We start from the raw sequence: 25,443 nt of genomic DNA, 5'->3' as shown, positions 1-25,443 counted from the left end.
TTCTCAGTCGCTATCCTGTCAAATCCCGTTATCATGTTAAACACCTCAATCAGATCAACACCTCAACCTTCTAAACTCTAGACACTAAGCTATTTCGAGGGAGCAGGTGCGTGCTGTAAAGTGCAGTAATTATGATTATTATTATTATTAGTGTTGAGAGCAGTGCTCAGACACTGAGCGCCATCTGCACTGAAGTCGTTTCTAAACTGAAACAACATTACCACGAACAGAGAAATAACCACAATCTGCACATCTGATTTCTCTTCGCCTCAGACTTCCAGAGATCGAGGACCGTTTATCCACTAATCCCTGCTATCTCTCTCTCTCTCCCTATCCTGTAGCTCAGTCCTGTAGCTCAGTTGTGGAGTCCTGTAGCTCAGTGGTTAGAGCACTCGCTTTGCAAGTGAGAGACCTGAGTTCAATTCCAGGCAGAGGGCGAAACCTTGGGCAAGTTTCCTTACTCCACACAGAGCCTAATAATATTCCCTCCAAAACCCAAAACAATAATAAATTGGTCATTTTCAATCTACGACTGTTTGTGGGACATTGCTGTGCGCAATTGGCTGCCGTGTTCGCCCACAAATATACAGTCAATTCACTTGACAGTGTGTTCTGTGAAGCGCTTTGGGACGTCCTCCCGACGTGAAAAGCGCTATATCAAATACAAGGATTATTATTATTATCGAGTCTGTGCTGGGGCTCACTTCCCCACTGGAGCTCTCTACTCTAACCCCATTCCCTGCTCTCTCTCTCTCTCTCTCTCTCCCCATCGTGTCTGTGCTGGGGCTCACTTCCCCACTGGAGCTCTCTACTCTAACCCCATTCCCTTCTCTCTCTCTCTCCCCCTTGTGTCTCTCCCTCAATCTCTCCTCCACGACCCCACCTCCTTCCCCTCTTTCAGACTGTGCCTAGGGTCACCTCCCTCTGGCTCGGGGTCGGGCTCCGCCACTGTTTAAGCGCTCTGAGCCACTGCCCCATGTGCCGGGCGGGCGCTGTGTGGATGCAGACTGTTGTTGTTGTTGTTACCTGCAGCCTGTAGCAGTAGTGGGTGGCGGGGCTCAGGCTGTGGACCTCACAGCTGGTGTCAGCCCCACAGTACAGCAGCTCCAGTGAGGCCTCGTCCTCCCCCCACTCCAGCCGGTACTCGGTCACGTCAGCCCCGCATTCCTCAGGGCTCTGTCAACAGCAAACCCCGGCACAGTCACACAGCGGGGCCGAGGCACGCGAACCCCCACTCCCCCTCAACCTGTGCCGCGGGGGCCTGGTCAGCACACGTTACCCCCACCTCCCCTTCCCCACGGGGTCCTGGCCGACAATCCCCCGATAACGACCCCCCTATCCCACAACCCGAGTGACCCAACAGCTCCCTCCCCCACCCCCACACACGGTCCCCCTCCCACACACACACTCCGACCCCCATACACACACTCGCCTCTCCCACACGCACACTCCCCCCTCACACGCACACTCCCCCCCCTCTCACACACACTCCCCCCCTCGCACAAACATACTCCCCCCCTCTCCCACACACATGCCCCCCCCACACACATACACTCCCCGCCTCCCACACACACATTCCCCCACCCACCCACACACACACTGCCCCCCCACACAGAAACTCTCTGCTTGAGGCACACAGACTGCCCCCCCACCCCACACACAGTGGTGACTGACCTCCCAGCTGAGCTGGACGCTGGTGGGCAAGATGCTGCTGAGCGTCGGGGCCTGGCACTGTAACGGGGGTCCCGCTGCCGTGGTGAAGTCCGTGTGGTTTGAGTGAGGGCCGTACTGTCAGGATAACACACAGTGTCACTCACACACACAGCGTCACTCACACACACAGCATCACTCACACACACACACAGCAACACTCACACACAGCGTCACTCACACACACACACATACACACCATCACTTGCGCACACACACAGCATCACTCACACACAGCGTCACTCACACACAGCGTCACTCCACACACACACACAGCGTCACTCACACACACACACACACACAGCGTCACTCACACACACACACAGCACACTCACACACACAGCGTCACTCACACACACACACACACACAGCATCACTCACACACACAGCGTCACTCACACACACACACAGCATCACTCACACACACAGCGTCACTCACACACACACACACACACATACACACCATCACTTGCGCACATACACAGCTTCACTCACACACAGCGTCACTCACACATAGCGTCACTCACACACACACAGAATCACTCACACACAGCGTCACTCCTTGCACACAACGCAGCATCACTCACACACACACACACAGTGTAACTCATACACACAGCGTAACTCATACACACAAACATGTACAGCGTCACTCACACACATACATATACAACGTCAAATACACACAGTGTAGGTCCTCACATAAACACAGTGTCGCTTCCAGACTCCAGCACAAGGGGGCGCTAGGCTCAAGCTCAGGGAAGGTGACCAGGCAGTGAATGACTTGATACAGAGAGAGGGTGGGGGGGGGTGGGGGGGGTCTGACACACACGGACACTCAGTGGCCAGGCTTAGGAGTCTCCAAAACCAACTGAGAGATTCCAATGTGCACCATGGAAACTGCCGATGTGTGTCCGTTGGGGCGACTGCTGGAGTCCAGAGATAGACTGTCGGAATGGAATGCCCTCTCTCTCTCTCTCTCTCTCTCTCTGGAGGGACACCTCCTGTTCACCTAATTCCGGCGCAGACCGGCGAGAGCCCAGGTTTGGGGGGAGCCCGGGGTGTGCGTTGGGGGTAACGGCTGGAGTCTACCCGGGTAAAAACCGCACAGCTTGGCCGGTGAGCGCTTTGGCTACAGGGTTAACAGGAGCTGAGGGGGAGGATTCCCTGCCCCCAGTGACTGCTCGGCCCTTCCCAAGCCCAAGTGTTGGTTGGACGAGCGGGGAAGGGGGGGTGGGGTGGGCAGTCGGTGCTGGTGAAGGTGAGAGGCAACAACAACAGCTTGCACTTATATAGCCCCTTTCACTCAGGGCAACGTCTCAGAGGCTTAACAGTGTGGAGCCTGACTCCGAGCCGGGTTGGGGAGAGGAAAGTTTTCTGGCGGGACTTGAAAGAGGGGGCAAGGCGGAGGGATTGAGGGAGAGTGTTGAAGAGTTTTGGGGTGTAGTGGCTGAAAGCACGGCCTCCCGATGATGGGGCAGAGGGTGCGAGGGACGATCAGGAGCCGGTGCCAGTCGAGCGGAGGCGCTGACTGGGTGGTGGATTGGGGATTGGGGAGTGAGGAGGTCGGAGAGGGAGGGAGGGAAGTGGCAGGCGGTGAAGTGGAGGCAAGTGGAGTTTGGGGCCGCCGGTTGGGATGGATCTCCCCCCTCTCTCTCTCTCTCCCTGCTCAGTGTTCCTGTGGCTCAGACACTCACCCCAGCATCGTTGGCAGCTCTGAGCCGGAAGCGGTAGGTGGTCCCGGGGAGCAGGTTGGTGACGGTGCACTCTAGCTCCGCCCCCCGGTAAACCACAGTCCTGCCCCCAGCCCCGCCAATGGCCTCGGCCCCACCCGCGGGCTCGGCCTCACTCATCTCCAGGCTGTACTCCGTCACCGTTAAACCACCGACCTCCGGGGGGCCTGGGAACCAGCACAAACAATCTTGATCAATTCACGCCGGGCAAAACCGTGCATTCACCTAATCTCATAGGAACAGAAGGGGGCCATTCAGCCCCTCGAGCCTGTTCCCCCATTCTGTAAGATCATGGCTGATCTGTCCCTCAACTCCAATTACCCGCCTTTGCTCCGGATCCCTCGATCCCGAGCTGACAAACATCTCCCCACCTCAGTGCTGAAGATGTGAATGGATCCGGCCATAATCCATGGCCTTTTGGGGATGGGAGAGTTCCAGATCCCACTCCCCTTTCGGGGGAAAAACTGCGTCTTTATTTCACTCGCCAAAAAAAGATGAGCCCCCACCCATGTTCTGAATTCCTCCCCCACCGCCCCAACCCCTACACACCCCCCCACACCCACTCACCAGAGGTTATAGTTTCTCGGTAGCTATCCTATCCCATCCCTTTATTATTCCCAATCTTCTAACCTCAAGGGCGAACAAGCCATGTTTCTGCAGCCTGTCCTCGTAATTTAACGCCTTAAGCGCTGGTATAATTCTGGTGAATCCTCTCGCTGGATAGCCGTGTCTCCTCTGTGTGCTCAAAGACCCAAACGCGAGGGGGAGTGGGGGGAGGGGGGGTGGGAATCGAACCCACAACCTCCCGAGTCGAGGCAGACGCACTTACCCCACTCCACCTGCACCTCTTTGTGCCGGGGTTTGCCGAGCAGCCGGGGCGGTTGGCAGGGTCCCGGGGCCACACTGAGCGTGCGGACAGTCAGGCTGTCCGAGCACTGGAACCAGAGAGAGAGGAGAGAGGGAGAGAGAGACAGATCATGTCATTAGCTCACTATCGTTCCCACACACACACACACACACTCCACCAGCTGTTGCACATCCCATCAAAACACTTTCACCATAATAATCCGTGTATATGTACAGCTCCCTTCACGTTGAGACGTTTTAAAACACTTCACAGGATTGACTGTAAAGTGTAGTGACTGTGTGTTTTGTAGGCAGCCGATTAGCTAGAGCACAGCGATGTCCCCACAAACAGCCGTGAAGTGAACGACCATTTCATTCTTTAACCCCACATCCCCTCTTTCTCTCTCCCCCACCCCCCCCCAAGCCCCTGACTTCCCAAGTCACCCCATCAACCCCCTCCCCCATCTACACCCAAATTAAGCCTCCACTGATTCCGCAGACACCCTATTTGTCCCGCGATCTGATTGTGCTTCCGTGGAGAAACACCACCCATATCAATATTTATAGCCCTTTTACCGAGCTTTCGTTCCACCCCCACCCACCCCCCCCCCACCGTGTAAAGTGCTGTCTTGTGGCACCACCTACAGGAGAGGTGTGGTACTGCGAAACCCTCAGGGAGTTCGTAACAATTACTTTCCCGTTGGGAGGACATCCCAAGGCGCTGGACAGTCAAGTTGGATTGGGAGCAGGAGGGGTGGAGGGCAGTGAAGGTGGTAGGCAGCCAGGAGGGTGACCAACGGCACAGTCGAAAAGGAAGGTCTCGAGACAGGCCTTGAAGGAGCCAAGTGAGGGAGTGAGGCAGAGGGTCTACGGGATGGAGTTCCAGAACATAGGGGCATAGAGGCTGAATGGTGGGGGTGGGCTGGGTGGGCAACGTGAAGCAGGCCAGAGGCTGCCGAGCAGAGGAAGCGGACAGTCTGGGGTTAGCAGGTCACAGTGGTAGGAAGGGGCCAGGCCGTGGAAGGCTTTGAAGGCGAGGATGAGGATTTTGAACTGTATCCTCTGCGGGATGGGGAGCCAGTAGAGCTGGGCGAGGGTGGGGGTGATGGGGTCACAGAACCTGATGAATTACTAGTAATCCTTGCATTTGATATAGTGCCTTATCAAGTCTTCGAGACGTCTCAAAGCTCTTCACAGAATATACTGTAAAGTGAATTAACTATATTTTGGGTGAAACGCGGCAGCCAATTGCACACAGGAGTGTCCCACAAACACGTGTGGATTGAGTGACCAAATTATTTTTTTTTTAAGCAATTATTACCGCCGGAAAGCGATCCGCCAATCGACTAACAACCGGGTTCCTATTTACTGCTGGTAAACAGAGGCCCGTGTGCGGAGGAAGGAAACTTGCCGAAGGTTTTGTCCAGCCCGGGAATCGAACCCAAATCTTCTCACTTGCGAGGCCAGTGCTCTAACCACTGAGCTACAGGTCTCCAATGGAGAAAGTCTCCCCTCGGCACGTTCCCTGAGGTCAGGCTAATCATGTGTAATTGAGAAGCTGTGAGTGAGCTCACGCGCACACACTGGGACCTCACATAGCGTTGCCCACACTCGGAGCCCGACTGGGAACTCGCGCTCTCCCATTAATATGTCCCTGACGGACGCATGTGCGGGAGAGAGCATCACGCTCTCCGTCTGGCTGGTCTCCTCATCACACAATCCTCTCTCTCTCTCTCTCTCTCTCTCTCTCTCCCAACTCCCCCCTCTTTTGTTCTCCTCCACACCCCTCTCTACCGCCTCCTTCTCTCACTCCCCCTCCCTCTCTTTTTCTCTCCCCCGCCCCTCTCTCTCCCCCACTCTCTCTCTCCATCGCACACTCTCTCTCTCGCATCTCTCTCCCCTCCCCCTCTCTCTCTCCCCCTCTCTCCTTCTCACTCCCATTTCTCTCTCTCTCCCGCTTTGTGTCTCCCCGTCCTCCCTCTCTCGTTCTCTTTCTCGTGCTGTCTCCCCAACCCCGCGCTCTCTCTGCCCTGTCCTGAGCTCGAGCACGGCCCCCCCTTGTGGGGCAGTTTATGACGGTGTTATTGGGGTTGGGGTTGCTTTACCCCGCTTCTCAGTTTCTCCCCCTAGGGGGGTGGGGGGGGGGTTAGGTGGGGCGGGGCCTGGTGGGGGTGGGGCTGGAGTGGGGGGGGGCTAGGGCTTGTCTTGGGTAGGGCTGGAGAGGGGAACTAGGTGGGGGGGAGGGGGGGTTAGGTGGTGGGGGTGTGTTAGGTGGGAGGGGGCTAGAGAGGGGTAGGTGGGGGTGGAGCTTACCTGGCTGTGGCCCCCGGTGCTGATACAGCAGACACGGAGCCTGTAAACCGCCCCCGGCTTCAGCCCCTCACACACGTGATCACTGGCGGAGCCGCTGTACACCACGTCCCATTGGCTGCCTGTGGGTGGGGGGGGGCACTGCGTCAGTCACAGCTAACACACCCCCTCACACCCCCCCCACACACACACCTTCACGCACACACCTCCAACCACACCCCCACACACACACCCGTATCACCTCTCCACCCCACACACCCTCACACACACCCCACCCCACACACCCTCACACACACCCCACCCCACACACCCTCACACACACCCCACCCCACACACCCTCACACACACCCCACCCCACACACCCTCACACACACCCCACCCCACACACCCTCACACACACCCCACCCCACACACCCTCACACACACCCCACCCCACACACCCTCACACACACCCCACCCCACACACCCTCACACACACCCCACCCCACACACCCTCACACACACCCCACCCCACACACCCTCACACACACCCCACCCCACACACCCTCACACACACCCCACCCCACACACCCTCACACACACCCCACCCCACACACCCTCACACACACCCCACCCCACACACCCTCACACACACCCCACCCCACACACCCTCACACACACCCCACCCCACACACACCCTCACCATCACCAACACAAAACCCCAACCGCCCCCCACAGACACCTTCACACACACTCCCTCTCGCACTCACCCCCTCACACACACCAATCTCCAACCCCGATACACAGCACTCCAACACACATCATCACACACACCCAACCAACCCACACACACCCCCAATCCCCCCCACAGACACCCCCAACACCCCACCCACACCCCCACACACACACCCAACACCCCCACAGACACCCCAACTCCCCCACAGACACCCCCAAACCCCCACCCACACCCAACCATCCCACACACACCCCAACCCCCCCACAGGAACCCCCAACCCCCCACCCACACCCAACACCCCCCACACACCCCCCACACCCTCACACCTCAACAACAACACATCGCGAGGACATTTCAAATCCGTGGACAGTCAAGGATCGGCCCCTGAGGTGGGAGTGTATTTCCCTCAAAACATTAAGGGGGGGAATAAACAACAATAAAAAAAAACCTTATCGTCTGATTCCACGTTTGTCATGTTGTTGAGACCTCTCAAAAGCCCTTCCCAGGTTATAAGTGGATTCTGAGCACAACAACGTCCCCCAAACAGCAGTGAAGTGACTGAGTCATTTGGGCGGATTGTCAGTCAGGAGAGAGAGAGAGCCTGCCTCTATTTGCACCCCCCCCCCCCCCCCCACCACGTCGCCACCCCCCGAACAGGCACAGAGAGGGAGTATGGTTTAGTGTCTCACTGGGGGATGGTGAGAGACGTGTAAGTGTATGTGAGTGTGAGCGCGTGTGTGTGCGTGAGTGAGTGCGAACTTGTGTTTGAGTGTGTGCACGTGAGTATGTGGGTACGCTTGTGTGTGTGTGCATGCACGTGTGAGTGAGTGCGTGCGTATGTGTGCACTTGTGTGAGTGCGCACGTGTGTGAGTGCGTGTGTGTGGCCGTGCTTGTGTGTGCACGCGTGTACATGTGAGGTGAGGGGGGGGGAAGGAGGGTGGAAACACACACCTACCCTCAGAACTTCCTTCAGAAATTTCCAGAAGGAATTTGAGAATCTCCGAGCCCCCGTTGTCCTCAGGCGGGTCTGCAACGAGAAGCAACATTATTCCTGTGAAGGTGGGAGGAATTCCCGGCCTCCCCACCCGCCTCCCGTGAGCCCGGAGATCGCGCCTACCTACCCCACTTGACGCTGAAGCCGTGCGAGGCTGGGGGGCCGCTGAGCTGCGGCCTGGAGGGTGGTCCCGGCCGGTCAGGGCTGGTGGTGCACACGAGCACTTCGCTGGGGCAGCTCTTCCCCTCCGCGTTCGAGGCCGTCAGCTGCAGCGAGGAGTCAGAACACGTCACAAACACGTCATAAACATGGCAACATACAATTCACAGCCAGCCTGGCCCCTGTTCCTTCCTCTCTCTCTCTCTCCCTCCCTCTCTCCCTAATAATAATAATCCTTGCATTAGATACAGAGCCTTATCACCTCGTTGAGACGTCTAAAAGCACTTCACAGAAGATACTTTAAAGTGTAGTGACTGTGTATTTTGTTGGGAAGAAAGAGAGAGATGGGATAAAGAGAATGAGGGAGAGAGAGAGAGAGGGGGGGGGGAGGTGAGACAGGGGAGAGAGATGGGAGAGAGAGCGTGCAATGAAGAGAGGGGGAGAGAGAAAAAAGAGAGAGGGAGTGGGGAGTGAGAGAGGGAGGGGATAGAGGGTAAATGTAATTAAATTTCGATCTGGGAAACGTCTCTAAGTCCCGGTGGGGAGAACAAATTGAAGATTTTTTTGGTGAAATTTCTGCGTCTGCGTCGCCTTCAATCTGAAGACAACCAGTGGCCTTGAGGCTAAGAGCACAGGAAATTCTGACTTCTCTGTCCTGAACGGCATCCGGGAGGAAGTGTGGCTCCGGGGCAGTGGGAATCTGCAACTCTCTCTCTCTCTCTCTCTCTCTCCCCCCCAAAAGGCTGTGGATTATGGCGGATCCATTCACATGTTCATGACTGAGGTGGTCAGGTCGGGGGATCCAGGGATATGGGGCAAAGGGCAGGTAATTGGAGTTGAGGGACAGATCAGCTATGATCTAACAGAATAGCAGAACAGGCTCCGGGGGCTGGATGGCCTCCTCCTGTCCCTATGTTCCGAGGTTTCTATGACTCACCCGGAACTTGTACTGCGTGCTTCTGCGGAGCTCGGTCACCGTGCAAACCAGATCCTCCCCCGTGTAGCGAGACTGGAACCCACAAACCTGCCACCGGGAGAGAGAGAGAGAGATTCACTCGTTATCACAAGGGCAGGACGTGTGGTCACAGTTTCCACAGGAACACGCACACAGAGCAGTGTTAGCGTGTACACGGAGCGCGGTGTTAGCGTGTACACGGAGTGTGGAGTTAGCGTGCACACGGAGCGTGGAGTTAGCGTGTAGACGGAGCGTGGTGTTAGCGTGTACATGGAACATGGTGTTGGCGTGTACACGGAGCGTGGTGTTAGCGGGTATGTGAAGCGTGGTGTTGGCGTGTACACACCGTGCTGTCGTCTTCCATTTCCAGCGAGTACGTGACCTGCTCGTCTGCCCCGGTCTCCGCGCGGCTCCACTGTAACGTGACCCAGGTCACGCCGGCCCGCACCAGGCGTGGCACACATGGTGTCAGCGGCACGTTACCAGCAGTGTAACATACCAACTCCTGGCTCAGCCCGCTGTGGAGAGAGAGAGGGGGTGAGGGGGAGAGAGAGAGAGAGGGGGAGGGGGAGGGGTGGGAGAGTGGGGGTGAGAGAGAGAGGAGGGGGGAGAGAGGGGGGGAGCGAGGATAGAGCGAGAGAGAGGCAGGAGAACAGGCAAAATAAATAGGGATAAACAAATGAGATTACAGTATACACGTGTACACGCTAACACCACGCTCCGTGTACACGCTAACACCACGCTCCGTGTACACGCTAACAATGTTGTGGGAGATTTGGAACATTCACCTGAACAGGAGTGCAGAGCAGCTGAGGTTTAACGTCTCATCCAAAGGACGGCGTCTCCAACAATGTGGAGCTCTCTCTCCCCTGACGCTCGGAGGGTTGTGGGGAGAGAGAGCGCTACATTGTCGGGGGGCGAGAGTGAGAGGCTGAGCCGGGCTGACAACACGTCCCCAGGGCTTCCCGAAGCCTACGCTCAGGTGTGAGCAGCGCTGGGGGACATGCAGTCCTGTAGCTCGGTGGCTTGAGCACTCGCCTCGCTAGCGGGAGACCTGGGTTTGATTCCCGGTAGGTCAGGGCTGAACCTTGGGCAAGTTTCCTTACTCCACACTCGCACGCCTCTGTTTCCCAGCAGTAAGTAGGAGCCTGGCTGTTAGTCGATTGGCGGATCACTATCTGGGGGTAATAATTCCTCCAATAAAAATATCTTGTTCTCTTCAATCCACGACTGTTTGTGGGACGCTGCTGTGCGCAATTGGCTGCCGCGTTTTGCCCACAAAATAACAGTCAATTCATTTTACAGTCTATCCTGTGAAGCGCTTTGAGACTCGAAGACGGGATGAGGCGCTGTGTCAAATGCAGGGACTGTGAGGATGATTACCTGGTGCCCACATCGTTGCAGGCGGCCAAGCGGAAGGTGTAGCCCACTGCAGGGAGCAGTTTGGTGAGTTTACAGTGTCGTTGGTTCCCACAATAGTATTCCCGGAATCCGCTGTTCCTCTTGCCCTGCTCACAGCGAAGACCAATCAGCTAACGAGCACGTGCGTACCAGTCACTCATTAATACCTACACACTCCCTCCCACTCCGTGACGTCATCCTCAGACATGGGGTCAACTTCCACACATATGCGGATGACACCCAACTCTATCTCTCTGCCTCCACCCTTGACTCCAGGACTCTGTCAGACATCAAGTCCTGGATGAGAGCTAACGCTCTCCAGTTGAACATCAACAAGACCGAGGATCTCCTGATTGGCTCCGGTCAGCGCCTCCTCACCTCAGACGCTGACAGCATCACCATCCATGGGGCTCACTCCACCTCACTGAGCCGGTCCAGAACCTTGGGATATTGTTTGACCCTCAACTGTCCTTTCTACCCCACATCCGCGCCATCACCCACTCTGCCACATCGCCCGGCTCCGCCAACATCTCGCACCGCAGGCCACCGAAACCCTCTGGCCTGCTCCACCCCCCACCCCCGCTCAGCCATCGGGGGTCAGGCCTTCACCCTCCCTGCTTCTACCCCTTGGAATTCCTTCCCCCAGTCCCTTCGCCTCGCCCCTCCCTCGCCTCATTCTAGACGTGTCTCAAGACCCTCCTCTTCGACCGAGCCTTTGGTCACCCTCCTACCCCCACCCTCCCCTCACCCCCATCCCCTCCTTAGCCCAACCCCCAGCTCGGGTCCAAACCCGACTGTCCAGGGTATTGGGACGTCCTCCTGACGTGGAAGGCTGTGTAAACGTCACTGTTGTTGTCACTCACCTCGTCCCACTCCAGCAGGAAACTGGTGATTTTGTAGCCATTTTCGGCCGGAGCCTGAGTCAGCAAGAGAGGAGGTCACAGTGAGTCATCACCATCCCAGGACCCCCCCCGCCCCCCCACCCACACCCCACCCACACCCCTCCCCACCCCATCCCACCCCCCCCCACAACCCCCATCCACCACCCACACCCCCCCACCCACCCACATCCCCTCCCCCACCCCCCACCCACACCCCCCAAACCCACACCCCCTCCCCCACCCGCATCCCCTCCCCCACCCGCACCCCCTCCCCCACCACCACCCCCCACCCACCCACCCCCCCCGCACCCGCACCTCCCCGACCCACACACCAACAAACACCACCCCACAGACACAGAGACACACACACACACACACAGTGTGACGTACACACCAGTCTATGTGCTCACCTTCCACTGCAGTGTGAGGGTGCTCTTGCTGCGGTGGGTGAGTTTGGGGGGTGCGGGGGTGTCGGGGGAGCAGCTGTGGGTGGTGAAGCTGAGCGGCTCCGAATACGATCCTTTTATTGAATTGCAGACGGCAGAAACTCTGTGAGAGAGAGAACGAGAGAGAGAGAGAGAGTGAGTGAGAGGATATGAGAGAGTGAGAAAGAGTGAGAGAGAGAGAGAGAGAGAGGGGGAATGAGAGAGACAGAGAGTGAGAGAGAATGAGAGAGAGTGTGAGAGAGTGAGAAAGAAAGAGAGAGGAAATGAGAGAGACAGAGAGAATGAGAAAGAATGAGAGAGAGGGAGAGAATGAGAGAGTAATGGGGGGATGGGGGGGGGGTGGAGAGGTTCATGTCCCCCCAGGGTCAGGCTCTCACCTCACGTGATACTCGCTGGCCGGCCTCAGGTCCTTCAGGCTGCACTGCAGGTCACCCCCACTACAGCACAGAGAGAGTTAGTGTTACACACACACACACAAATACACACATACACCCACAAACACACACCCACAAGCACACACCCACACACACACACCCTCCACATACACAGCCACACATACACACACCCACATACACGCCCACATACACACCCCACCCCCCATACACACTCACATACACACACCCACATACACACATACACACACTCACCCACATACACACCCAAATACATACAACCACACCCATAACCACACCCACCCACAAACACATGCACCCACATACACACACCCACACACATGCACACACCCACACATACACACACCCACACATGCACACACGCACCCATATACACACACACCCACACACACACATGCATATCCACGCACCCTACCCTGAACGGGTGGTGGGGGAGGGAGGCTGAGCGGGTGGGGGGGAGGTTGAGCAGGTGGGGGGTGGGGAGGCTGAGCGGGTGGGGGGAGGCTGAGCGGGTGGGGTGGGAGGTTGAGCGGGTGGGGGGGAGGTTGAGCGGGTGGCGGGTGGCTGAGCGGGTGGGGGGGAGGTTGAGCGGGTGGCGGGTGGCTGAGCGGGTGGGGGGTGGGGAGGCTGAGCGGGTGGGGGGCGGGGAGGCTGAGCGGGTGGGGGGTGGCTGAGCGGGTGGGGGGTGGGGAGGCTGAGCGGGTGGGGGTGGGGAGGCTGAGCGGGTGGGGGGTGGGGAGGCTGAGCGGGTGGGGGGTGGCTGAGCGGGTGGGGGTGGGGAGGCTGAGTGGGTGGGGGGTGGGGAGGCTGAGCGGGTGGGGGGTGGCTGAGCGGTGGGGTGGGAGGCTGAGCGGGTGATGGGGTGGCTGAGCGGGTGGGGGGGTGGCTGAGCGGGTGGGGGGTGGGGAGGCTGAGCGGGTGGGGGGTGGGAGGCTGAGCGGGTGGGGGGGAGGCTGAGCGGGTGGGGGGTGGCTGAGCGGGTGGGGGGGAGTGACCTTGGTGCCCCCCGCGGGTGGCCTCACCTGTAGATGACCTTGTACTTGCCCTCACGGCCCTTGTCCGACAGGACCACCTCGAAGCAGCAGGTGTAGGGCGGCCCAGAGCTGTGTTTGTCACCATTGCTGAGGCCGGAGGGTGGGGCCCAGGTGAGCAGCACAGTCCTGGCTTGTACACTCGACATCTGGGGAGAGACAGGACCACCTCAGCCTCCGCTCACTGTTACACCTCCAGTACATCCTAACCCCCACACTCGCACCCCCCCATCGCCCCGCCCGCCCGATCCCAACCCCCGGCTCGGGACCAAATCCCTGACTGTCCAGCTCCTTTGGGACGTCCCGAGGCGAGAGGCGACGTGTAAATGTAACGTGTTGTTGTTATTGCATCACCGCGAGTGGCTGTGAGCCGTGTGTCCTGCGGGGAAAGGCACCGTGTAAACAACACGCAGTCGTCGGACGTGGAAACTCTTGTCCCGGTTCCAGGCGTTTGCTGAGCTGAGGCGCTCACTCCCCTGCCTTGTCCAGAGATATTTTTCCAACAACAGTCCCAAGTCAGCCGCGCATACCTGTGGTTTCCCCACTCCCGAGAGCAAATCTTGGAGCCGTTTCGTTTCCATGTCGTAGTCTGGAACTAAATAAAAGTGGGGGTTAATTACCCCCGAGCCACCAGCAGAGGGCGCCAGGAGTCTGTCGCACACACCGCGCCCCCCCCCCCCCCGCACCCCCCGCACCCCCACCCCGATAACACACCCAGCTTCGTATCTCACCGTGACCCTTATAATAATCAACGTAATCCTCGCGTTTGGTGCAGCGCCTCGTTGCGCCTCCGCGGCGCCTCGAGGCGCTTCACGGGACACACCGCCATGTGCAATTGACTGCGTATTTTAGGGGCGAAATGCGGCACCCGCAGCAACGTCCCACAAGCAGAGGTGGACCGAGCGACCACATTATTAGCGTTCTTCTTTTTTCGGAGGGGATTATTACCCCCAGAGAGAGGGTAATTCTCTGGAGGAGAATTGGCTTCTGTTTTCGGTTTACACAAAAAAAAATTAACCGTTTTTGTGAGACAAAAGGGGAAAGACGGGGCAGATGCTGGAAATCTGGAATGAGGAGAGAAGCGGCCGGGAACACTCAGCGGGTCAGGCAGCATCCACGGAGAGAGGAAAGTGGGTTAATGTTTCAGGTCGATGACCAAAAGTCGCTGGGAACCCTCAGCAGGTCAGGCAGCATCTATGGAGAGAAGGAATCCCTTCTCTCCATAGATGCTGCCTGACCTGCTGAGGGTTCCCAGCGACTTCTGTTTTTATCCCAGTAATATAAGGTCATCGTTGGTTCACATTCCTCTCTCCATAGATGCTGCCTGACCCGCTGAGTGTTCCCGGCCGCTTCTGTTCCTATTAACGATTTCATTGCATTGTTTGGGGAGAAACTCTCAGCCTTTTAATTCAAAATCCGGGTTCCGCTTTCTTTACCTCCCCATTTCCCTCCTCTCCCCCACTCCCGATGCTGTGCTGCGGTTTATACGCAGGCGATCACACCGTGAGTGAGAGAATTAGTGTGAGACAGAGCGAGAGACTGTGTGAGAAAGAGAGAGAGAGAGAGAGAGAGAGAGCGCGACACACACATTCACACAGATCATCACACGCTACTCCTGGAGCTGGCACTGTGCGCGGGGGACATGTGTGCGCGAGGGACGCGGGTGTGCGAAGGAGGACGTGTGTACGAGGGACACGTGTGTGCGAAGGACATGTGTGTACGGGGGAACACGTGTGTGTGAAGGATATGTGTGTGCGAGGCGCACGTGTGTGCATGTCAACCTGATGTGCCTGGGGCTGGAAAACAATCCTTCAAATGAATTGGCCGATCACCTCACAAGGTCCTGGCTGTGCTCACAATTAGCCTTCAATGCCCACTCCCCGCCCCCACCCCCCCACAGAGACACGCGTTACAGCAGGAACAGGCGGTTGGGAGGGGGGTGGAGGCTGGGGCTCGGCCAGGAGCCAGGAGGCAGCGCTGTGTGATTTGCGAGGCTGAAGCCAGGCAGCGAGTTCTGGCACAACTGAGACCAACTCAAACACTGAGGCCAGACCGGCCTCATTAACCCCTCACACACCATAACACAGCACCAGGAGAACAAGGCACCAGCTCTGTCTGCATGTCTGTGTGTATTGTGTGTGTGCGTGTCTGAGTGCACGCCTTCATACCAGGCGTGTTCTGAACTTTAGAAGTGAGTTAAGCTGGAGTGTTAAACCACTGGTTAGGCCTCAGCGAGTGACTGTGTTCAGTTCTGGGCCCCACACTTTTGGAAGGATGTCAAGGCATTGGAGAGGATGCAAAGGAGATTGACCGGAATGGTACCAGGAATGAGGGACTTCAGTTATCAGGAGAGGTAGAGAAGCCGGGATTATTCTCCTTGGACCAGAGAAGGTTAAGAGGCGACTTAATAGAAGTTTTCAAAATTATGAGGGGATTCGATAGGGTGAACAAGGAGAAACTATTCCCACTGGTGGGTGGGTCGGTAACCCGAGGACACCCATTAAAATGGATGTTAAAAGAAACAGAGGAGGTGAGGAAAAAGCAGGGCTATGAGGAGAGAGCGGGGGAGTGGGGTTGATCAGGGTTGTGGGGAGAGAGCGGGGGAGTGGGGTTGATCAGGGTTGTGGGGAGAGAGCGGGGGAGTGGGGTTGATCAGGAATATGGGGAGAGAGGTGGGAGTGTGGTTGAATTGAAAGCTCTTTTCAAAGAGCCAGCACTGACATGATGGGCTGAATGGCCTCCTTTTGTGCTGTATAATTCTACGATTCTATGATTCAACCAACAATAATAAGAAAATTACATTTGTATAGCGTCTCCCAACCAGACCTACAGACAACACACTCACACACATGCATATTTCCAGATGCACACACAGACAAACTGACACACACAGACACTCACATACGCACACCCAGACCTGCACAGACACACACAGACAACAAACACACACCCACAGAGACACACATACACAGACACTCACCCAGATAAACCGACACACATTCACACACGCAGACCCGCACACACACACACACAGACAGCACACAGAGCAGTGAGTGTGTTGCCTAGGAGAGCCCCTCACTGTGCTGAGTGCGGGGGGCTGCCATGGTTTATATATCAAACACTGGAGGCTGTGAGTTACAGTCAGGAGCTGTTTGAACAAGAAAAGCCTGTGATTAGCCGGGGCGAGGCTGTGGTGGTGTTTACGCAACTCTGGGTGGGCAGCGAGATGCACACTGGCCCAGTCTCAATAACCTGGTGTGGCCATTCTGGGTTCCACGCACTCGCTCGCGCTCGCTTGCTCTCTCTCTCTCTCCAGCACCGCATTCACTTGTTCAGTCTCTTCATTCACACAGACTCCCTCTGACCATCGCACATCACATAAACCACAGCAGCAAGGCCGACTCGAGACCTCCCCCAACCCCCAAACACCTCCCACCCCACACACCCACCACATCCTGTCTTTGCTGGTGCTCACCCTCCCACTGGAGCTCTCTACTCTAACCCCATTCCCTGCTCTCTCCCCATGGTGTCTGTGCTGGTACTCGCTCCCCCACTGGAGCTCTCTACTCTAACCCCATTCCCTGCTCTCTCGCTCCCTGTCCTGGAATTGAAGCATTGCAGTTGCCCACTGATGACCGTAGATCTCATTGAACTTGCTACTGGAGACCTTGTTGAATCCATGTAGGAGAACAACAACAACAACAACAAGATTCCATTTATAAAGCGCCTTTCACGTCAGGAGGACGTCCCAAGGCGCTGAGAAGGGAATGGAGAGGGGGATAGTGGGGAGGGGATGTGTGGGAGATAAACACAGACTGGTTGTCTCTGTGTCTGTCGCTCTGTTTGTAGGGACACTGTTGTGTGCAATTGGCTGCCACATTTCGCCCACAAAATTTACAATCACTACACCATACAGTATTTTCAGTGAAGTGCTTTGAGACGTCTTGAGATGTGATAAGGCGCTGTGTCAAATGCAAGGATTATTATTAATCTAGGAAAGAGAGGGGAGATAGAGGCACCAGAAACCTGGACCAGTTCTGCCCACGTGTTGGGAAGGTGACAGGATTCTGCTCAGAAGCTTCTCAGTGTTTATCCGGATCGGATCTTCTCGGGACCCGACACTCGGACGTTCCTGGAAAACCGCCAAGGAAAACAGTGTCTCAGCCAGCCAGGCCCCGGCCAAGAGAAACACTGCCACAAACACACTCATTCAATGGCCACAACCCCACACAGCACAGCACAGGCTTACAGAGTAGCAGTGTGCGGAGAAAGGAGAGGAGGGGAGAGAGGAGGGGAGGGGAGAGAGGAGAGGAGGAAGGGAGGAAAAGAGGGGAGAAAGGAGGAAATGAGGGGTGGGAAGAGCGCGAGGGAGGGGCGAGGGGAAGAGGGAAGGGGAGAGAGGGAGGGAGAGGACAGAGTGGAGAGGGGAGGGAGAGGAGAGAGCGGAGGGGAGAGAGGGAGGGGAGAGGAGGGGAGGGAGGGAGAGAGGGAGGGATGGGAGAGGAGGGGAGGGAGAGGAGAGAGAAGGAGAAGAGGGGATAGGAGGAGGGGACAGAGGACAGGGGAAGAGAAAGGGGAGACAGGAAAGGGAAGGGGTGCGAGGGATAATAATAATCCTTGTATTTGATATAGTCCTTTACCACATCGTTGAGACGATTCACTCACCGTGAATGTCCTGCTCGTTGATCCTCGGGCTGCTCCTGGCTCTCCGTTCCGTCTTCTTGATGGGGGTGCCTCCCCCTCCCCCGCCCAGGCCCAGGGGTTTCCCGTAGCCGTTGTAGAGGGTGGTGCAGGGGGCGACGTGGCTCTTGTAGATGGAGACGGGGGGGCTGTTCAGCCGGTTTTGCCGGTCGATCTTCAGCTTCTTGTGTTGTTTGCCGAACGTCTCCTCACGGCTCAGGAAGTTGGACATGCCGTACAACGGGATGATCTCTGCCGAGAAACCGGACAATCACCGGAAGCCAAAACCCGCCTCACACACACGCATCCCATCTCACTCCTTCCCACCTGCCTCACTCCCCCTCTCCTCCCAGCCCAACACCTCCCCTCCCCCTCCTCCCCCCCTCAGTCCTCCTCCTCCTGCCTCGCTCCCCCCTCGCTCCCCTCCTGCCTCGCTCGCCCCCTCCTCCTCACATCCCCTGTTCCTCCTCCCCCTTGCTCCACCCTCTAGCACCCCTTCTCTCTCACTCCCCCCCTCGCTCGCCCCTCCTCTCCCACTCGCTCCTCTCCCTTGCTCCCTTCCTGCTTCGCAACCCCTATCCCATCCCACTCCCCCCAACCCCCCCCGGGATCACGCTCTCTCCCTCCTCAATGTGTCCCCCACAAACAACAATGGTCCAGCGCCTGTGGTGGTCAGATCCCATGCGCACCAACCGGCTCACGGTTATCACGCTAGAAACATATGACGTGTGGCCACCATATGGCATGTGTGACCACGGTTCGGAGCGCATGGTCACTGTACGACATGCATGATCACCGTCAAGCACATGTGGTCAGGATACGAGATGTTTGTTACAGCCGTGTGCCATGTGCCGGGTCTTACCTTGCTCCCCGTAGATTGTGGGGGGGATGTGATGCTGCGGGAAGAACTGTGGGGGCAGCTCCCCGGGGCCAGTGACAGGGGGGTAGTAGGCTGTGTGCGAGTGGGGCAGGAGTTGGGGGTGGTGTGCGAGGTAGGGGGGCAGGTGTGGGGTGGGGGAGAGAGCCGAGGGGTAACTGGGGGGGAAACACTCCGGGGACTGAGGTGTGATCACCACCCGTCGCACACCCGTGTTGTCCTCGATCACCTGCAACACACAAGCAAAGCGTGTTCTTACCCACGCGTGTAACTGGGACACCAAAACAACAACAAATGACATTTACACAGCACCTTTCACACGACGGGAGGACGTCCCAAGGCGCTGGACAGTGAAGAGTTTGCACCCAAGCTGGGGGCTGGGGGCTAGAGTCAAGAGTAGTGGAGGGTAGGGAGGGTGGGGGCGGAAGTGTGACTGAAGGCATGGGTACAGAGGAAGGGGGTGGGGAAAGAGTGGGAGATGGGCGGAATGAAGGCGTTTGGGGGTGAAGGAGAGGCATGAAGGATGTGCGCTCACCTGTGAGATGTAGCCAGGAGGCACGTGGATGGGTGGAATGGACCCGTTGGGTGACATCATGGGAACCTCAGCTGGTCCTGAGAATAAACAACAGATTGTTCTTAATGTCAGTGAGTGAAGACAGTGTCAGCCATCACCAGCACCAACAACCCTCAGCACACACCGGGTACGATTCCCAGGCAGGGCAACACCTTAGTTAAGTTTCCTTCCTCCACACCCCATGCCTCTGTTTACCAGCAATAAGTAGGTACCCGGTGGTTAGTTGATTGGTGATCACTTTCTGGGGGTAATAATCCCTTAAAAAATTAAATATAACAATAACAATAATTTGGTCACTCAATCCATGACTGTTTGTGGGACACTTGGCTGCCACGTTTCGCCCACAAAATACAGAGTCAATCCACTTTACGATATATGTTGTGAAGCACTTTGAGATGTCTCAATGATATGATAAGGCACTACATCAAATGCAACGCTATATCATATCATTATTATAGAGAGCTCCAGTGGGGGAGTGAGCACCAACACAGACACACTTTGGGGTTCGGAGGAAGGTGGAGTGGGGGTGGCGGTGGGGAATTTTTACTGGACAGAAAAATTCTTCTTGAAATGCTAACACTCTGCTTCCTTCAGTGAGTGTCTCCCAGCTCGCTCACTCGCATCCTGACTAGGTCAGAGCTCGGGGTCACTGGCTGGGACGATGACCTCGTGTTTGGCTATTAACTCAATTGTTGCTCAGTGGAGCCCCTCCGCCCCCTCCTATCCCCCCCCCACCCCGCACAACCCCCCTCTCTGTGGCCCTCAGGGGAGATCTCAGGAGAACAATTACTTTATTCCTGCTGTAGGCAAGACCTTACATTTTACAGCACAACCTTCCCAAAGCACTTCACAGCTAATCACTGTCAGGTGTAGTGACTGTGTGTTTTGTGGGCGAACGCATCAGCCATGAATGAAGCGAATGACCCATTATCAAAAGAGGTGATAACGCACTATATCAAATAGAAGAATGATTATGATTATTATGATTATTATTATTATATCCTGAGTGATTGTTGGCCAAGGCGCCAGGAAAGAGGAGCTCCTCTTTACCAACAGGTCCGCGGGATCTCTAACACCCGCCCGCAGAGCGCACAGACGGGTCCCCGGGTTTAACATCTCATATGAAGGACTGCTGGGAAATGGGAAAGCTTTTCCCAGTCGGTTCTCTGTTTGATGGGATGGTTCTCTCTCAGCTCTTCTCCACCAGGGGTGACACCGCACATCATCGCCCCAGATCACAGCAAGACCCCCCCCATCACAGCCCCAAACAGTGGGACAGAGGAGCCTGGCAATGGCTTGTGTTTGTTCCTACTCCAAATTGGTTGCGTATAAACAGGAAATTTGGCCGACAAATACCCAGGGAACAGATGTCGTTTCCTTTCTCCCCCCACCCCACTCCCGGGTAGTGTTTACCTCACTCACCGCCTGCTCTTGACAAGAGGGAGTTGGGGAAGGGGCAAAGACCAGGAGGAGGGGGTAAGAGAAGGAATGAAAGGGAAACTCCCATCAAATACAAGGTTAACCAGGTTTCTGTTACCCAAATATGTCATGGATCCAATTGCCAAAATGGCTTCCCCTCTCTTTCCCTCTCTCTCCTCTTTCCCCCCCTCTCTCTCCTCTTTAACTCTCCCTCTCTCCTCCTGTTCCCTCTCTGTCTCCTCTTTCCCTCCCTCCCTCCCTCCCTCCCTCTCTCTCTCTCTCTCTCTCCTCTTTCTCTCTCTCTCTTACACATACATTGATATCAATGGAGAGACAGACTCCCCTCCTCCGGTAACTAGGTTTGACCTCAGGCGCTCACAGCACCGTCTGCCTGTCCAGGTGGACATTAAAGATCCTGCTACACTATTCAAAAAGAGAAGGGAGTTTCTCTCTCTCTCTCTCTCGCGCTCTGTCCTTGTGTCCTGGACAACAATCTCCCAAATAAAATCAGTCACTCACTCCATGGCTGTTTGCGGGACGCTGCTGTGCGCAACTGGCTGCCAGGTTTCGCCCACAAATACAGTCACCCCACTTTACAGTATGTTTTGTGAAGCGCTTTAAGACGTCTCAACCACACGTAAAGGCGCTATATCAAATGCAAGGATTATTGTTGTTATTGTTGTTCCCTGGGGTGGTGGGTGGGGGGAACCTGACCCGTCCCCGGGCACGAATAAAGCAATATATAGACGCTGAACCCCCTTGAAGAGTTAATACTCAGAGCTGCGGAGAGCAGACTGACTAGGGATGCTCGAGAGGGGATGCCATGGCAACGGAGTAGCTGATGTGACGAGTTACCATAGCAACGGGCTGCCAACACACCCGGTCCTTTCTCCCCGCCTTCCTCCCCCCTCAAACCCCCCCCCAAAAATATCATTTCCCTTCCCTTCTCTCTCCTTTTCCCTTGGCTCCGCTCTTTATCTCCAACCTGCCCGCCCCCCACCATCACCGTTCGGGCCTTCAGCCTTTCTGCCCCACCCTCTGGAACTCCATCCTCGCCCCCCCCCCCCCCCCCCACACCCCACAAGGCCCGTCTCAAGACCCTTCCTTTTCTCACTGCACCTTCGGTCACCCTCCCACCTCCCAACCCCACACCTTCTCTGCCCTCCACCCCTCTCTCTGATCCCAACCCCCTTCTTGGGTTCAACCCATCTCCCGACAGCTCTCACACAGCTCCACATGTGTCCCCTCTCCCAAGCCCACCCCCCCCCACCCTTCCCAGCAGCAATACTGGGAGCAGACGAGTGGCAGAGGAACACCAGATACAGCACGTCCTGCTCACTCACTATCTAGTGTTTCTCTGCCACTCGTCTGTTGGTGAGGGGACTGGTGCTCACTATTCCCCCCCCACCCCCACTCTGCTGCAGAAGCTCTCCACCCTAACCCCAGGCCGGGCCAGGCTGGGGATGTGTGTGTGTGTGTGTGTGGGGGGGGGGGTCCGTGTGTTGGCAGGTCTCTGCTCTCTGTGCTTGGCTCACCGCAAGGGTTAGGCTGACGAGGCTGGGGTTTGGTTGTGCACAGTCAGCGAGCGGCCTGTAGGCTGAACTCAACCCCTCTCGGTGCATTCCAGAGATACCGGTGTTTGCGTGTCAACACACACAGATCCCAGGGCTTCAGATAATCACACACAGTGTGGTCTAACCTCACTCGCTCTCCCTCCCTCCCTCGCTTGCTCCCCCACTGGAACTCTCTACTTTAACCCCATTCCCTGCTCTCAGTCTCTCTCTCTCTCTCTCTCTTCCCCCCCCCCCCCCATCGTGGCTGTGCTGGTGCTCGCTCCCCCCCACTCTATTCCTAATAGCACAACATGGACTGGGAATTTCACAGGGAAGGAACACATGGCAATAGAGAGACAGATGTTTTGACTTTGCAGGCCAGCCCTCAGTTACACGATCACCATCTGAAACTGATTTCAGGGGAGAAAACGTCAGGCTGATGTGAGGCACTGAGACCCACCAGCTGGGAACAGCTCCACCACAAACCCACGCCTCTCCCCCCACCCAAAAGCCCGGCAATGGACATTCCCACAGTTACAAGAAATCTTACACGTTGTTATACGGCACAACCAGAGGACACGGCCTGCGATTGAACGGGAGTGAATTCACAACCAATCTGCGGAAACATCAATTCAGTGAGTGAGTCGAATGGAACAGGCTCCCCGGCGAGCCAGACGGCGAAGCCTAAAGCGTCGATTCTTTCAAGAACAAATGAGATAGATTTCTGTTGGGGAATAATATCTGGGGATACAGTGTATAGTTTTGGGACACGACATGTCAAGCGACTGCCGGAATGGTGGAAGGCGAACTAGATGGACCTCGATCTTCTTTGGCCAGCAAATTCTTGTGTTCTTAAATCCTGAAAGCACTGAATACTCCCTGACTTCTCTCATGGCTGTTTGTGGGACGCTGCTGTGCGCCAATTAATAATAATAATAATAATCCTTGCATTTGATATAGCGCTTTTCACGTCGGGAGGACATCCCAAAGCGCTTCACAGAACACAGTGTAAAGTGAATTGACTGTATATTTTTTGTGGGCGAACGCGGCAGCCAATTGCGCACAGCAATGTCCCACAAACAGTCATGGATTGAAAATGACCAATTTATTATTGTTTTGGGTTTTGGAGGGATTATTATTAGGCTCTGTGTGGAGTAAGGAAACTTGCCCAAGGTTTCGCCCTCTGCCTGGAATTGAACTCAGGTCTCTCACTTGCAAAGCGAGTGCTCTAACCACTGAGCTACAGGACTCCACGCCTTATCATGTCGTTGAGATGTCTCAAAGCGCTTCACAGGATACACTGCAAAGTGTAGTGGCTGTGTATTTTGTGGGTGAAACGCGGCAGCCAATTGCACACAGTTACGTCCCACAAACAAGTCGTGGAGTGAATGGCCAATTTTATTTGGGGGATTGTTGGCCAGGACACCGGGAGAGAGAGAGAAACTCCCAGCTTTTTTCCCAATAGCGCCGGGGGATTCTTTAACGTGCACCTGAACAGGCAGACGGGACCTCGGTTTAACGTGTCATCCGAAGGACAGCACCTCCGACAACGCAACACCCCCCAGCGCTGTATTGGAGCATCAGCTTAGACACACCTCAGTTTGGTGGTCTAAATTCATTTCAATTCAACTGGACGAAACTCCTACAAAACGTAAAGCTTTTTCACATTTTCGATGTGAAATATCGAATGTAAAGGATTATTGTTCTTTGTTGCTGCAACATTGTGTTGGTGTGAAGGCTGAGTGCATGGGGGGGGGGCGCGGGGGGAGAGAGGGCAGTGGGTACAACAGGTTACCTGTACACTCAGGTATTCCAGCAGCTGTGCTCATCTGAGCCAGGATACATACCTAGTCACACACACACACACAGGCGAGGTGCCAAATGCCGTGCACATAACACACACCACATGTACCAGCAGGTCAGACAGGAGGGAGCGAGAGCAATAACAGTAATAATATCATCATAATCATTCTCGCATTTCAGACAGAGCCTAAAATGTCAAATCCCTTTAAAGCTTCAGAGTTAGTCAGGGCGAGGGGTTTAACCAGCTCTGTCTGCCCGTTCAGGTGGATGTTAAAGATCCCGCAACGCTGTTGGAAAAGAGAAGGGAGTTTTTCTCTCTCTCTCTCTCTCTCTCTCTCTCTCCCGGAGTCCCTGGCCAATAATCCCTCAAATAAAATTGGTCACTGCTGAGCGCAATTGGCCGCTGCGTCCCGCCCACAAAACACACAGTCACTGCACTTTGGAGTCTATCCTGTGAAGCGCTTTGAGACGTCTCGATGACGTGACGAGGCGCTGTATCAAATGCAAGGATTATTATTATTATTTTGTCCTGAACAGGGCCCTGGGTTTAAGGTCTTATCAGAAGGTCGGCGCCTCTGACAATGCCCCACCCCCCACCCCTTGCTCATACGCTGCTCCCACACTCGCTCGTTCCCCCCCACCCCTCACTCGCTCGTTTCCCCCCCCCCCCACATGCTCGTCCCCCTTCCCCCACCTCATTGACCCCAGGCTGAGGGGAACTCCAGTCCTTCTGTTTACATAGACTCCGTTTACTCTGAAGTGAATGTGTTTTAGAGGAAGCATTTGCTCGCTGGCACACATATGCGCACACACACTTACACACAGACACACACGCGTGCACACACAAACACACACTTACACGCACATAAATACACACATTTACACACACGTACACACACACACTTAAACACACGCTCACACACATACGCCCACACACATATA

The 25,443-nt window shown here is 55.9% G+C and overlaps 1 protein-coding gene across 1 annotated transcript in view; it reads right to left on the bottom strand.

Annotated features, from left to right (window-relative positions):
• Positions 1-20,842, bottom strand: part of LOC103190459 (fibronectin type III domain-containing protein 3B-like) — a 28,678-nt gene extending 7,836 nt beyond the window's left edge. The window contains 19 exon segments of the mRNA XM_042339208.1: positions 1,027-1,176; positions 1,675-1,788; positions 3,408-3,610; positions 4,273-4,378; positions 6,603-6,721; positions 8,271-8,342; positions 8,437-8,575; positions 9,406-9,492; positions 9,770-9,941; positions 10,807-10,931; positions 11,688-11,741; positions 12,116-12,254; positions 12,529-12,588; positions 13,587-13,744; positions 14,126-14,190; positions 18,261-18,527; positions 19,138-19,381; positions 19,688-19,787; positions 20,781-20,842. Of these exon segments, the coding sequence (XP_042195142.1) occupies positions 1,027-1,176; positions 1,675-1,788; positions 3,408-3,610; positions 4,273-4,378; positions 6,603-6,721; positions 8,271-8,342; positions 8,437-8,575; positions 9,406-9,492; positions 9,770-9,941; positions 10,807-10,931; positions 11,688-11,741; positions 12,116-12,254; positions 12,529-12,588; positions 13,587-13,744; positions 14,126-14,190; positions 18,261-18,527; positions 19,138-19,381; positions 19,688-19,787; positions 20,781-20,842 (2,436 nt within the window).
• Positions 20,843-25,443: the final 4,601 nt, after the last annotated feature.

The sequence above is a fragment of the Callorhinchus milii genome, unplaced genomic scaffold, assembly GCF_018977255.1.
Source record: "Callorhinchus milii isolate IMCB2004 unplaced genomic scaffold, IMCB_Cmil_1.0 Scaffold11, whole genome shotgun sequence".
Taxonomy (NCBI): Eukaryota; Metazoa; Chordata; class Chondrichthyes; order Chimaeriformes; family Callorhinchidae; genus Callorhinchus; species Callorhinchus milii.
The sequence above is the reverse complement of the archived record's forward strand: the minus strand, read 5'-3'. Positions and strand labels throughout refer to the sequence as shown.